At 38.3% G+C, this 13,615-nt stretch overlaps 1 protein-coding gene across 1 annotated transcript in view; it reads left to right on the top strand.

Moving 5' to 3' along the window:
- Window positions 1–13,615, top strand: part of NLN (neurolysin) — a 130,644-nt gene that overhangs the window by 83,088 nt on the left and 33,941 nt on the right. The window contains 1 exon segment of the mRNA XM_072605081.1: window positions 2,473–2,674. Coding sequence (XP_072461182.1) covers window positions 2,473–2,674 — 202 coding nt within the window.

Below are 13,615 nucleotides of genomic sequence, written 5' to 3' on the forward strand. Positions count from 1 at the left end.
ATTTTTAAATTCACATTGTTGAGCGTCCCCTAGTCTCCATTCTGAAATTAATCCTCTCAGCATGGTTCTTCAGCATGAATTGCTGCATAGCACCAGACATGAAATCTGATCTGTTCTTCTGAATCTCTTTTCCATTCTCTGAAAATGTCTGGGAAACCCATAGTAGGTCAGTTTCAGTCCTCAGTTTTGCTATAATAAAAGAAAAAATAAAAGTATCCCCAGGTCACTAATTGGCAAAAATTGTTCATCTACTCACACTAGGTGACTTCCCATAGTTGCTGGATAGGAGGATGCGTGGCTATTTGGCCCATTTAGTGGCACCCAGGTGATCATATCAGTATTGTTATGGTTCAACCAGTGTGGCTAATGTGAGCTATAGCTGTTCTATGCAATTCTGTTGCTTAAAATAAAACCATTCCAAATGCTTATTTAAAATGAGAGGTGTCAGAGAACTTGTGGGCCATAGTGATAGCTTTCAGAATTCTTTCTCAGGTCTCTATCCAGGCTCAGGAGTGATAATTTTTCCCAGCAAGTCTCCCTCACCCTCCTATATGTCTGCCAAGATGCACTCAGTATAACTCTTTAACCTAGCAGTTAAGGTTCTCTGCAATCTGGCTCCAACCTACCTTTATTTCACACTACTCCCCTTCACCCTGTCTATGTTTCAGACAGACTAGTCTACCAGCTGTTCTCAGATCTCATCCCGTACTAACCCACCTCCATGTGTCTTCACATAGGCCATTGCCTATGTATAGAAAGCACTCTTTTCCCATTTAAATGCTCTTCTTCCTTTAAGACCAAGCTTTGGTACTTCGCTCTATGAAATCTGCCCTGATAGGCATCCCTTGTTGAAAGTGAGCTATCCTTCTTCAAGTATTCTTAGATTCTTTTAGCTAAAGATCTCCATTGCATTAGTCACAGACATCATAACTGTCCGTAGGCATGGCATATCCCTCTTAGTAGGCTTGGACTCCTTGAAGCCAGGAACTGGTTTTCTTTTTTCTCTCTTTATCTCCCTAGGAGCCAGCATCATGCTTTACATACCTTTTACACCTTATCAGTTTGTCGAATTGAACTGAAATGAATTGGATACTCAGAGAATAGGCCTTTACTGCCGCTTTTATGAATTCTGGCCTTAGCTTTGACTAATTATCTTTTGTGGAAATGGAGAAATTTTGATGATTAATATTAGTGTGGGTATTCTATAGGCTATAAACTTTCAGCCACTTTGCCTGTTCTCTTCATAAGGATAACTTTTTAAGCTAGAATCTAGATAAATAGCCCCTTCTTAGTTTCTTTTGTTCAGTTGTCTCAATAAGAACTACCCAGAATAGTTTCAAGACAGACCAACTCCTTGTTAACTGTAGCAGCTTCAGTAGGCAAGAACCAGAAAGTGATGGGAGACACTAAAGAATGGAAGAGACAAAACAAAGACAAGAAGAAAAAAACATAAACCTGAGTGTTTTTAGTCATCTGAGGGAAAGGAACTCAAAGCCAACCCTACGGCCCTCGTTAGATGACCTGCAGCTTTGAAGTTACCATCCTTGATACTTCTCTCTAAGGAGAGATGAGTTTATACCGTTTTGGGTGCTGCTTCCCAGGCCAAGGTAGAGTATTCTGTTTCAGACAAGACAGTCCCATTTATAAATTGACTACTTTTGGTAGTATGAATTCTTCCCTTTTTGAACAGAAGAAGAATCGAATTGTTTGTAGTCTAATATAGAATTGATTACGGGCCTAAGAGAGGAAGCATCCATTTCTATAAAATGAAAACTACCTTTGACTTCAAACTGACTTTAACTTCTCTGGCTTATTACAAAAGCTGAATTGGTGCTGTCCTCAGAAATGACAAGAAGGATATTATTAAAATAATTTGGGTGGCCAGATGTATTAGGGTAGGGATAATTTTCACTCTAAAAGTCATATTCCCCAATAAAGTGAGTCTTGATAATATAATTTCAAGACAGTGTTTATAACACTTTTATAACCCAAATACAGATGAAAGCATACTGTTTTCACTTTATTTTTTTCATGGTTTTTTTTTCCCTTTTCTTTCACAGCATGACTAATATGGAAATATGTTTTACATGATTACACATATATAACCTATTTAAAATTCTTGCCTTTCTAGGGAAGGGGAGAGAGGAGAGAGAAGGAAGGAGGAAATTTAGAACTCAAAAATTTTGTAAATGAATGTTAAAAATTGTCTTTACATGTCATTGGAAAAATAAAATATTATTTCAAAAAACCCACTTTCACAAAAATCCCAAGCTACCTTGTTTTCCACCGGGTGAATGAAATATAGTAAAAACCTTCTGGTAATGCTTACAACAGACCACATCCTTATTTTTCTACCCCCATCTTCCTTGGCATGCTATAATGACTGACTATTGTTTGTAAGAGTTCTCAAACTGCACATCATAGGAACTTAATATATGTCTTCTAACCTGTTTCTATGTCTCTTTAACTCAGGGAAGGAAAGTATGGCCATGCGGCCTGCTTCGGCCTCCAGCCAGGCTGTCTCCTACCTGATGGTAGCCGAATGATGTCTGTGGCTGCCCTGGTAGTAAATTTCTCCCAGCCTGTTGCAGGCCGTCCCTCCCTGCTGAGGCATGATGAGGTGAGGACCTATTTCCACGAGTTTGGTCACGTCATGCATCAGATATGTGCACAGGTAAGTGGCCTTTTGAAATCTTTCATTCCCAAAATCCCATTGTTGCCACTGCTTTGTTACAGATCTACTGGGGTTTTTTCTTCTTTTGACTGGGTGTCATGTTTTGTCACCTTAAATCTCTTTTTTTTTTAACAAGAACTAAACCTGTTCAAAGGTTTTGCCATTATTCTACATAATCTTTTGTTTCTTTTCTCTTTTTTCCCATTCAATAAGCTTTTTGCCCACTCTCACCTCCTTCCATATATTCCCATCAAGAAAGAAAAACAAAATTCGTCTTGTTTTGTTAAAAAAAAATGTAGAACTGACCAAAAACAAATCTCTACTTTGGCCAAAGGTGCATAAAAGTGTATCTCAGTCTGCATATTGATTGGAATAACAGTTGGTCCCTGTATTGATCAGAGATCTTAGGACAAAGTTACATAACCTTTTGCTTGTGTGTCTTCTTATTATGACATCCTAATTTAGAGGCATAATCCATTGACACATAAGCCTAAGAAAGCTCAGTTTATGGAAAGAGCAAATTTTATGGTTCAAGGCAGGTTGGGTGCTGTATACTGGCTTTTCATTTCTATTCTTCTCTGTAAGATCTTGGTGTAAACTGCACAGATTACCTGAGATTTGATCTGTTTCTTGTTCTTATTAGCCTTTTGTTTACCAGCTTCAGTTTTGTATCATTTATTTCCTGGAGATGCTATCTTTTATTTTTAAAAAGAGGTTTTACTTTTTCTACAGATGGTACGAATGTTTTATTTTTTTCTAAAATAAATGTTTTAGAAAGTTCAAAAAGCAGTCTGAAGGAAGACAGAGTCAGTAGCATCCCAGGCAGCAAAAACACAAGACACATATGAAAAATCCTACCCTGGTTTCCAAAAGACACAGACCTCATGAGGACTCTCATAGGTATAAGGGGTTCAAGAACTATAGCATTTGAGACTTTCTTGGGAGCTCAGAAAAGAAAAAAAGAGTTGTTTTCTGAAGATGAGGGGAGTGAAAATCAAGAATTATAGAGGTACAGATTTTTAGCAAAGAGAAAAGGAATGGTTCAGTGTGTCTTGGCAGGTTCCAGGTAACCACCCATAAACAGCTCAGGTTCTACAAACAGTGGACAGACTGTCTATTCAAGAAGGAAAGAGCTAATAGCCTCTGCCTTTTGTATTTTGTAGTTTTATACTACAAAATTATATGTATGCTGATTGGGGAGGTTAAGAATTCAAGATCTGGCTTCTTGGTTTTGAGCTGTAGACTGTTGCTGGGGTCCTATTAAGTCTCTGATTCTGCAGAAGTAGTGGGTTAACCTTAGGGGAAGCAAGCATATTGGTTTCTGACTTGGGTGCATTCTCATGGTTTGGAGAATTCATGCAAAAGATATTTTAGCATCTTGGTTTCCTTCACTGAAATAAAGCATTTTTCAAGGAGTTTCATTGGTTTCATGCGCACACACACACACACACACACACACACACACACAATTAATAACAGTAATAATTATAGTTAGCATTTATATAGCACTTCAAGGGTTTTTTACATATTATTTCATTTGATCTTCACTGCAACCCTGGGAGACAGATGCAGATTATTTTCCCCATTTTGTAGATAAAAACTGACACTGAGAAAGGTGAAGTAATTTACCCAGAGTTGCATAGCTACTAAGTGTCTGAGGCAGTATTTGAACTCAAGTCTTCCTGATTCCATGTCCAACACTCTTTCCACTGTCCCAGCTATCTGCATTTTACTACTTTTTGCCTTGACCACCTCATGGAACCAATAAAGTCTACTGTCATCTTTCTATACTTCTTTATGTTTCCTTGGTTTGTTAGATTAATTTCGTCCTTGGGCTAGCTATTTTTTAGCTTTTCTTTTTAGAAATCTTTTTTTATGCTCACAAGCATTTATCATTCTTCCCTTCCACTGCCCCCACAACTGAACACCACCACCACAAAAAAAGTAAAAATCACAACTCCCATAGCAACCACGTGGAGTCCAGCAAAACAAATTCCCATGTAGGCCATGTCCAAAAATATATGTGTCATTCTGCATTTTCAGTCTATTTCCTTTCTTGCAGGAGGAATGTGGTATATTTCATCTTCATCCTCTGAATTCTTAGTTTATCATTGTTATGATGAGAGTCCTAAAGTCTTTCAAAGCTGTTTTGTCTCTATAATGTTGTCACTGTATAAACTGATTTACTTGTTCTGCTCACTCTATTCTGTGTCAATTCATAGGGATCTTCCCAGTTTCCTCTGAAAGTATTTTTTTCATCATTTCTTATGGCAAAATAGCATTCCATTCTATTCCTACTTCCTGATTTCTTTAGGGCATCCTCCTTAGATTCTAGGTTTTTGCTACTACCAAAAGACCAACAGCTTCAATATTGAAAATTATGTTCTTTCCTGCATTTAAAGTCAAACTTTTTCATTGTTTTGCAGAACTTTTTTTCTTCTTTATTATAAAGGATGGCTTTCTTTAAGAGGGTAAGAGGAGGGATATACAGAGTGGGAAAGGCGAGTGATGGATAAGATGTCAATAGAAACATTTTTTTAAAAAACTACACACTTAGTACTGTGTGATTTCATATATGATCTGCTCCTCCGTCATCAGCACAGATGAGCACAACATATTTACCAGGTTTTAATCTCCCTTTTACAGTAGAAGAACATATCCAACAGTGTGCACACTGTTAATGTGTGCATTAATGCACACAAATGTGTCACACCCTGCAGGCTTTAATACATTACCTTGATTGGTCAAACTTCATATAGGATTATCTCTGAAAAACTATTTATAACTTCTTATTTGCTTGGCTCTTCATCTTTTCAAGTACTCCCATGCTCTGTCAGGGCATTAAAATACGTTTAAAGAGCAATATTTGGAGCCAGTGTTTAGTGGATTTGTTTTCCTGAGTTATTGATAGGAGAGGATGGAATAACAATTTCAGAGCCCTTTTTTTCTTCCTTAAACAACACAGTATTGCTTTGGTATCATTTTTACATACAGGAATAGCCTGTCTTGTCTGTCTGGGAAAGACTGAGTGAATAAATAGCTTGCAACACACATTCAGCAGATTAGCTTGAGAGATGGTGGTTCAGTGTATGAGGCATCTATAGCTGTGTGTAGATTTTAGCCTGTTGGATTTGTCTTGGGAATGTTTATTGTGTTGGCAGGGTAGGCCAGTTTTCAGACATGTGGCAACACTGGTTCAGTGTTTGGTCAGCGTCTCATAGCTAGATAATCAGCCCTTTGAAAAGTGTGAAAAACTATGTCAGTCATAAGGGTTTATTAATCACCTAACACATGCCAAGCCCTGTGATAAGCACTGAGGATACAAAGAAGGGCAAAAGACAGCTCCTGCCCTCAAGAAGTTCACAATCTAATGGGAGAGACAACATGTAAATAGCTACGGACAGGATAAATTGGAAACATTCAACAGAAGGAGGGCACTAAAATTAAAGGGGATCTAAAAGGGCTTCCTGTAGAGGAAGGGATGTTAAAATGTTCTTTTAATTATCCTTGTTTGTGTGCTTAGTAGTTTTTCAGTTTTATCCAACTTTTTGTGACCCTATTTGGGGTTTTCTTGGCAGATCCTGGAGTGGTTTGCCATTTCCTTCTTCAGCTCATTTTACAGACAAGGAAACTGAGGCAAATGGGGTTAAGTGAGTTGCCCGGGATCACATAGCAAGTAAGTGTCTGAGGCTAGATTTGAACTCAAGTCTTTCAGATTCCAGGGTGGGAGCGAGCTCCATCCACTGTGCCTTGTAGCTGTCCTGTTCTTTTTTACCTTATGCTTATTTATGTACCTACCCCCGCAATCTCCCAGTTAGATTGTAAGCTCCTTAAGGATATTGTTTTTCTACTTTTACATGCTCAATGCATTACTTTAAGTTGGCACTTAATAAATATGTTGACTAGTAAATGTGTCATATGTGTTCACTTCAGCCACCTCTTGTCACCTAGATCTTGCCATCATCACCTCTTACAATAGCCTCCTATTTGGTCTTCTTGCCTCAAGTCTCTCCCGACTCCAATTCATACTTGACAGAGCTGCAAAAGTGATTTTACTTGAAGTGTAGGTCTGACCATGTCACCCTCCTCATCAGTCAACACCGTATTAACCTCCAGGATCAAATATAAAATCCTTTGTATGACATTTAAAGCTCTTTAAAGCCTGGCTCCTTCCTCCTTTTACAGTCTTTTTACACATTTCTCCCCTCCTTGCCCTCTCTGGTCCCACCATTACGGTACTGGCCTGTTTGCTATACCTCACACAAAACAGCGCCATCTCCCCTCTCCTTGCCTTTCTGATCTCTGTCCCCCCCATGCCTGGAATGCCCTCCTTCCTTGCCTCTACCTCTGACTTGCTTCAAAATACAGTTTACCTACCTTCTCTATTATGCCTTTTCCATTTCCCCCAAATTCTGGTGTTGTTCCTCCCCAAACAACCTGTATCCATTTTCTTTGTATTCTGTACATATTTATGTACATGTTCTTTTCCGCATTAAAATATAAGCTGCTTGAGGGCAGGGACTGTTTCACTTGTCTTTATATCCTCAGCACTCAGTACAAAGCCTAGCATCTACTACACATTTTAAAATGCTTATTGATTGATTCTTTTTATTGAATTGAATTGTATAAAACACCTTTTTTTTTTTTTTTAGGATAAATGTATGGCATTTGTAAAACTGCACCAAAGTAAACTGGAAAATGTTAATATCTAGAGGGTGACATACCCTGGAATTACAAATACTCTGGTTTTTACCCTAGGGTCTATGATTTTGTTTTTTTTTTTAATATTTTGGTGATTGTATTTCCTGCTCAGGCTACCATTTTTAAAATCTTAGTTTGGGGGTAGCCACCACCCCCATTCTTTTCACACACAACTGTATTCTAGCCAGGCTTTAGCAGTTATATTGCCTTTCTTTTGCTTATTCCCTACGTTGACGATGCTTTGATCTTGTGGTTGGGACTGTACTTGGTGAATCCTCACACAATATATGTCTGCAGTGGAGACCTTTCACGAATAGAATCAGTTTAAAAGAGAAAAGACTGTCTGCTAATGAGAAACACCTTGATGTAGTGGGTTAAGGGCCACATGTAAAGTCCAAAAGACTTGAGTTCAAATCCTGCTGCAGAAACTCATTTGCCGTGTGACGGTTTCCAGTGTGCTTAACCTGCCGAAGCTTTAGCTTCCCCATTGTTAAATGAGTATTTTAATATATGTAATACCTATCTCAAGGGATTATTGGAAGGTTCAGTTTGGGATAATATGTGAAAAAGCATGTTGCAAACTTTAAAACATTTCACAATTGTCTATTAGAATTTCTCTTTTTGAAGCAAGAACAGAAAAGACAGAATGAGTATTAAAAATAAGAATGTTTGTTTTGCATGACTTCATATGTATAATGAGTATCTTATTTCTTGCCTTCTCAATGAAATAGGTGAGGGATGGAGGAAGGGAGAGTATTTGGAACTGAAAATAAAAATTAAAAATAAATTAAAATGAAGGAAAATGAACATATTAGGAAGAAAATTTGGTCAGGGTTTTTCCAGTCTGGATTGTGGCAGACAAGAGAGACCCAGGAAGGAACCCACCTCAACCACAGGCAGCCTAGCCTTCTTCTGGTAGACTAAAAATATTCCCTCTTTTGCTCTTTGCTATCATTTGGATGTCAGGCTAATGAACTGGGTCTAATACAGGTCAGTTTTTTAAAATACCTCATTATTTGAAACTGACCTGTTAAGGAGGAGACAGAAATGAAAAGCACTTTGTCAATAAGGAAGCACTCTGTGACTAAGTAGCTGGGAAAGAGAGAACTGGCCTAGAATTAAGTCTCCAGCATTCCCGTTTCCTTTTGCCCCTGACCCCAGGCATAGGGGTATGTGTTGTTTTATACATCTGCAAAGTAGAAATGATAAAACTAACCGACCTACTTGAATTGCAGGGATGTTGTGTAGATAACAATAATAATTTTCCTTTACATAGCTCTCGAAGGGTTACAAAATGCTTCCCTCCCAACCATCCTGTGAGAAGGGCAGTTAATAAGTAACATAAAATTCTGACTAAAAGTGTGATTCATACTCTTCTTACTACTGTTATCACTTCCAGTGATTGATAGGATGCAGATCACCTGAGAAGAGAGCCAGTGGTGTTTCAACTTTCTCTTTGTGCGTTGCAGCTGTCCCTTCTCTGTGGCTGAATTTATTCCCTTGGACGACTTCTCTATATTCTTTGAATTTGACTATAGATTTTTCAGGTCAGGAGGCGGAGGAACTTGGCTTTAGGAATCGATAGTGTGGATAACCAGAACAACCAAGGTCAAGTCTCATGAGACAAGTCCTCTTTACAAATAAAGTACTATCATTGATTTCAACAGTCTCCTTCATCTCTCTTGGGGTTCTGGCTTATGAAAACAACCCTTCGGTGGGAATACTAAAAACGCGTTTCTTAATTAAGAGGACAAGCCCGGTGACTTTGTTGTTTAAATACAACCAAGCTGTAGTTGAGAGTTTTCAGTCGTTTAGTTCATACAGAGTTTACTTTGGCCCGCTCTTAATGTATGAGTCCGCAAGTTAATCTCATCTGTTGCAGGTTTTGCTGGAGCATGAGAGCTCTTAATGAGGCAAATTTTAGCCATTCTATTGTCTGAAAAGAATAATGGAGAAAAATCTGGCTTTCAGGAAATCTTTCTCCTCTCAAGACTAGAGTTCGTGCTTGCATTGTTTTCCAGGCATTTCGTGTCAGAATATTTCCTGCAGCAATGAGACCTGGTGACTTTTTGGGTTGCCACCTGCCTGGGTGGTGATTCAGTGGATTACTCTATTTATTTTGTGGGACACTGAATCTATTTTTAAAATACTCTAGTATCTCTGGAATGCTTGTTAGCACTGTCGACTAAGTTTTTGCATGTTGAGAACTATATGAAGGATTTAAGGAGTGTAGAGATGAGTCAGAGAGCTGGCAAACTGAATTCACCCCAGTACCAGAACAGTGAATAATGCAGAGGCCACCTTGTCCCCACAGAGAAGGCTGCCTCTCTCTGCCTCAGATTTCCCAGTGTCGAGTGGGCTCCATTATGCAGAGGGGCCTCTGCCTCTGCTGCCTCTTTCCCATCTATGGATTTTGTTGTTGCTGTGGTTTTGTTAGGGGTCACATACCAGTAGTGGCTAACTACTAATTCTTGTCTGTTTGGAGCTTTAGTTTGTTTGCTGGAAATGTAGCCTTTGAATTTTGCTGGTTCTGTGAAGCTTTTCTTTGAAAAAAAAAAATATTCAAATGGAGTTGCCTTGAGGGCACACAGAGAATCAGCATGACAGACTTGTCGGGAAATTAGTGAGTTGATGGAGCTATTTTTAGGCCTCCCTCCCTCAGAAAATTTCCTTTTGTTCCTTAGTAGACATTGTTGATCTGTTCATTCACTGACTGTGCTTCCCCCCTCTTTTCTCCACCTACGGGATAACTTGGGAACAGAATATGCCTTCTCTTCTCTACCAGCATGACATAAACATTCCACTGTTTCTTTTCTTGCATCTTAGTTCTTTTTTGTTAGACATTGGTTTGCTCAGCCTTCCTCAGAGAACTGAAACTCCCAGTTTTTGTTCTCTAGGGTTGATGGGGGTTTTTTTCCCCCTCACTAGCAAATCGTTTTAAAATGATTTGCATAGATATGATACTCATGTGAACTATCAAGACTGAATTTTTTTTCTGAACATAGTGCCAGGTGACACCATATAATGTTAACCTTTCTCCTGTATGGTAGTGTTTATTTAAAATTAGAATCTTCAGAGGCTTACTTGCTTCAGTCACAAATTAATCAATCATTTACTAAGTTATTTACTGTGTGCTAGACTCTGCTAGGCACTGAGGATACAGATACAAAGGTAAGAATTTCCTCCTCAACAAGCTTGCCTTCTACTGTGACAATACAACATGGTCACAGCTCTGTCAATCAATAAGTATTTTTTAAGTACCTACTGTGTGCCAGGCACTGTGCTAGGCACTGGGGATTTATTTAATTACAACGAGTGAAACAGTCCCTACTGTCAAGAAATTTATATTCAGGTAAGTAAATACAAGGTATTTTTTTAAAATTTATGTTATTTTTAAAAGATGAACATGAAACTGCACATCTGTTATATACCACTTGCTATACCTTTTAATTATATAATAAAGTTATAGTGTAAGGTTTTTTTTCTTCCCTCTCCTTCCCCCCTGGAGATGGCTACCATTATACACAAATATGTAAATATATGTAAAATCATTCTGTGCATTCTTCTATTTATCAGTTCTTTCTTTGTTGTATAAGCAACAGCAGGTGTACCATTTTGGCCTGGGCACAAAATGTATGAGTAGTAATAATATGTAATCAACCTGGAAAGATAGTTGGAGCCAGATTGTAAAAGGCTTTAAATTCCAGATAGAGGAGTTTGTGTTTTATCCTATAAGTAATAGGAAGCTAGTATAAAGTTTCTCATGAAAGGGAGTAATATGGTCAGGACTGCACTTTAGAAATATAAATTTAGCAGCATTTTTTAAGCACTTGCTAAGTGTCAGACACCATGCTAAGCATTAGACATACAAAAAGAGAGGAGGCGAAGCCAAGATGGCAGAGAAAAGGTAGCGACTCACCTGAGTGCTCCCCCAAGCCCCTCTGAACATCTTTAAATAATTTTGTAATTCCTGGAGAAGTAGAACCCACAAAAGAACAAGGTGAAATCATTTAATAGCCAAAGACAACTTAGAAGGTCAGTAGGAAAGGTCTGTCATACTTGGGTAAGAGGGAAACACAGTCCAGCACAGACTGGGCAAAGCAAACCAGGAACAGGCCATGGAAGCCACTGAATCTGTAGTGGCAGCAGCTGCTTTCTTAGTTCTCCACCCATACTTGGTAAGAGTGTTGAACAACTGGTCAGAAGGAAATTACTCTTTGTTGGCACTGGGGGCAGGACTCTGTTGCTTTGCCCATAAACAGATCTGGGCCACAGTCCTAGGTGGCAGTCTCAGGACAAGTAGGAGTACTAGCACATAAGAGCATGTGGCTACAGTGGAGAAGAGCCCTCAACACAGTTCCAGGACAAAAAAGAGTGTTTGTGGGCACTCAGAGACCAGAACCCAGGCCAGGAGAGTGGTAAACACCTCTCTTTAGATCATACCACCTTGGAAGAACTAAAAACAGAGATCTCTAGAAGTGTCTCTGAAAACAGCTGCATAAAACCCCTGAAGCTTGGGACAGTGTGCCCTTCACCGTGGAAGCAGAGACCTACTTTAACAAAGATTTAAAAGTCAAGTAATAGGCTGGGAATATGAGCCAACAACAGAAAAAGATTCTGACCATAGAAAGTTACTATGGTGATGAGGAAGATCAGACATACATTCAGAAGAAGATAATAAAGTCAAAGCTCCTACATCCAAAACCACCAAGAAAAATGTGAATTGGGCTCAGGCCATGGAAAAACTCTAAGAGGATTTTGAAAATCAAGCAAGATAAGTAGAGGAAAAATTGGGAAGAGAAATGAAAGGGATACAAGAAAATCATGAAAAACAAGTCAACAGTTTGGTAAAGGAGACACACACACACACAAAAAAAAACCCTGAAGAAAATAACACCTTAAAAAACAGAGTAGGCCAAGTGGTAAAAGAGGTTTAAAAAAAATAAAAGCCAAAGAGTGGCTTAAAAATGTGGAATTGGCCAGGTGAAAAAAAGGCATAAAAATTCACTGAAGAAAAAAAACTCCTTAAAAAGTAGAATTGGCCAAATGGAAAAGGAAGTACAAAAGTTCACTGAAGAAAAGAATTCCTTAAAAATTAGAATTAAACAAATGGCAGCTAATGACTTTATGGAAACAATAAAACAAAACCAAAAGAATGAAAAAATGGAAGACATTGTGAAATATCTCATTGGAAAAACAACTGATCTGGAAGATAGATCCAGAAGAGATCATTTTAAAATTATCGGTCTACCTGAAAGTCATGATCAAAAAGATAGTCTAGACAGCATCTTTCAAGAAATTATCAAGGAAAACTGCCCTGGTATTCTAGAACCAGAGGGCAAAATAGAAATTGAAAGACTCCATCAATCACTTCCTGAAAGAGATCCCAAAATGAAAACTACCAGGAATATTGTAGCCAAATTACCAAACTCCCAGGTCAAGGAGAAAATACTGCAAGCAGCCAGAAAGAAACAATTCAAATATCAAGGAACCACATTCAAGATATCACAAGATTTAGCAGCTTCTACATTAAAGGATTAGAGGCTTGGAATCTGATATTCTGAAGGTCAAAGGAGCAAGGTTTACAACCAAGAATCACCTACCCAGCAAAACTGAATATAATTCTTCAGGGGAAAAAAATTAAACATTAAATGAAATAGAGGACTTTAAAGCATTCTTGATGGAAAGACCAGAGCTGAATAAAAAATTAGACTTTCAAATACAAGACTCAAGAGAAGCCTAAAAGGGTAAACAGGAAAAGAAAATCGTAAGAGACTTATCAAACTGTTTACATTCCTACATGGGAAGATGATACTTGTAACTCGTAAGAACTTTTTCATTCTTAGGGCAATTAGAAGGAATATGTATAGACAGGGGACAGATGAAAGTTGAATATGAAGGGATGATATGTTAAAAAAAAAAATAAAGGTAGAATGGGGCAAATTATCTCACATAAAAGAGGCGAGAGAACTTTTATAGTAGAGGGGAAGAGGAGAGTGGTGAAGGAGAGTAAGTGAACTTTACTCCCATCAAATTTAGCTCAAAGAGGGAATAACATACACATTTGTAATGCTAATGAGAGTTAAAGATCTTCCTTACCCATTAATGGGCCTGCCCATTAAGGGAAGCTTGATTAGGGGAGATTTTTTTTGTTGTTAGAAGGCCCATACCTTATATTAATTTCTAATGAGGCATTGGTTCTCAAGGGCTGTGATGCCCTCTGGCTCTGAAAAGTGTATA

This window comes from Notamacropus eugenii, chromosome 4, assembly GCF_028372415.1.
Source record: "Notamacropus eugenii isolate mMacEug1 chromosome 4, mMacEug1.pri_v2, whole genome shotgun sequence".
Taxonomy (NCBI): domain Eukaryota; kingdom Metazoa; phylum Chordata; class Mammalia; order Diprotodontia; family Macropodidae; genus Notamacropus; species Notamacropus eugenii.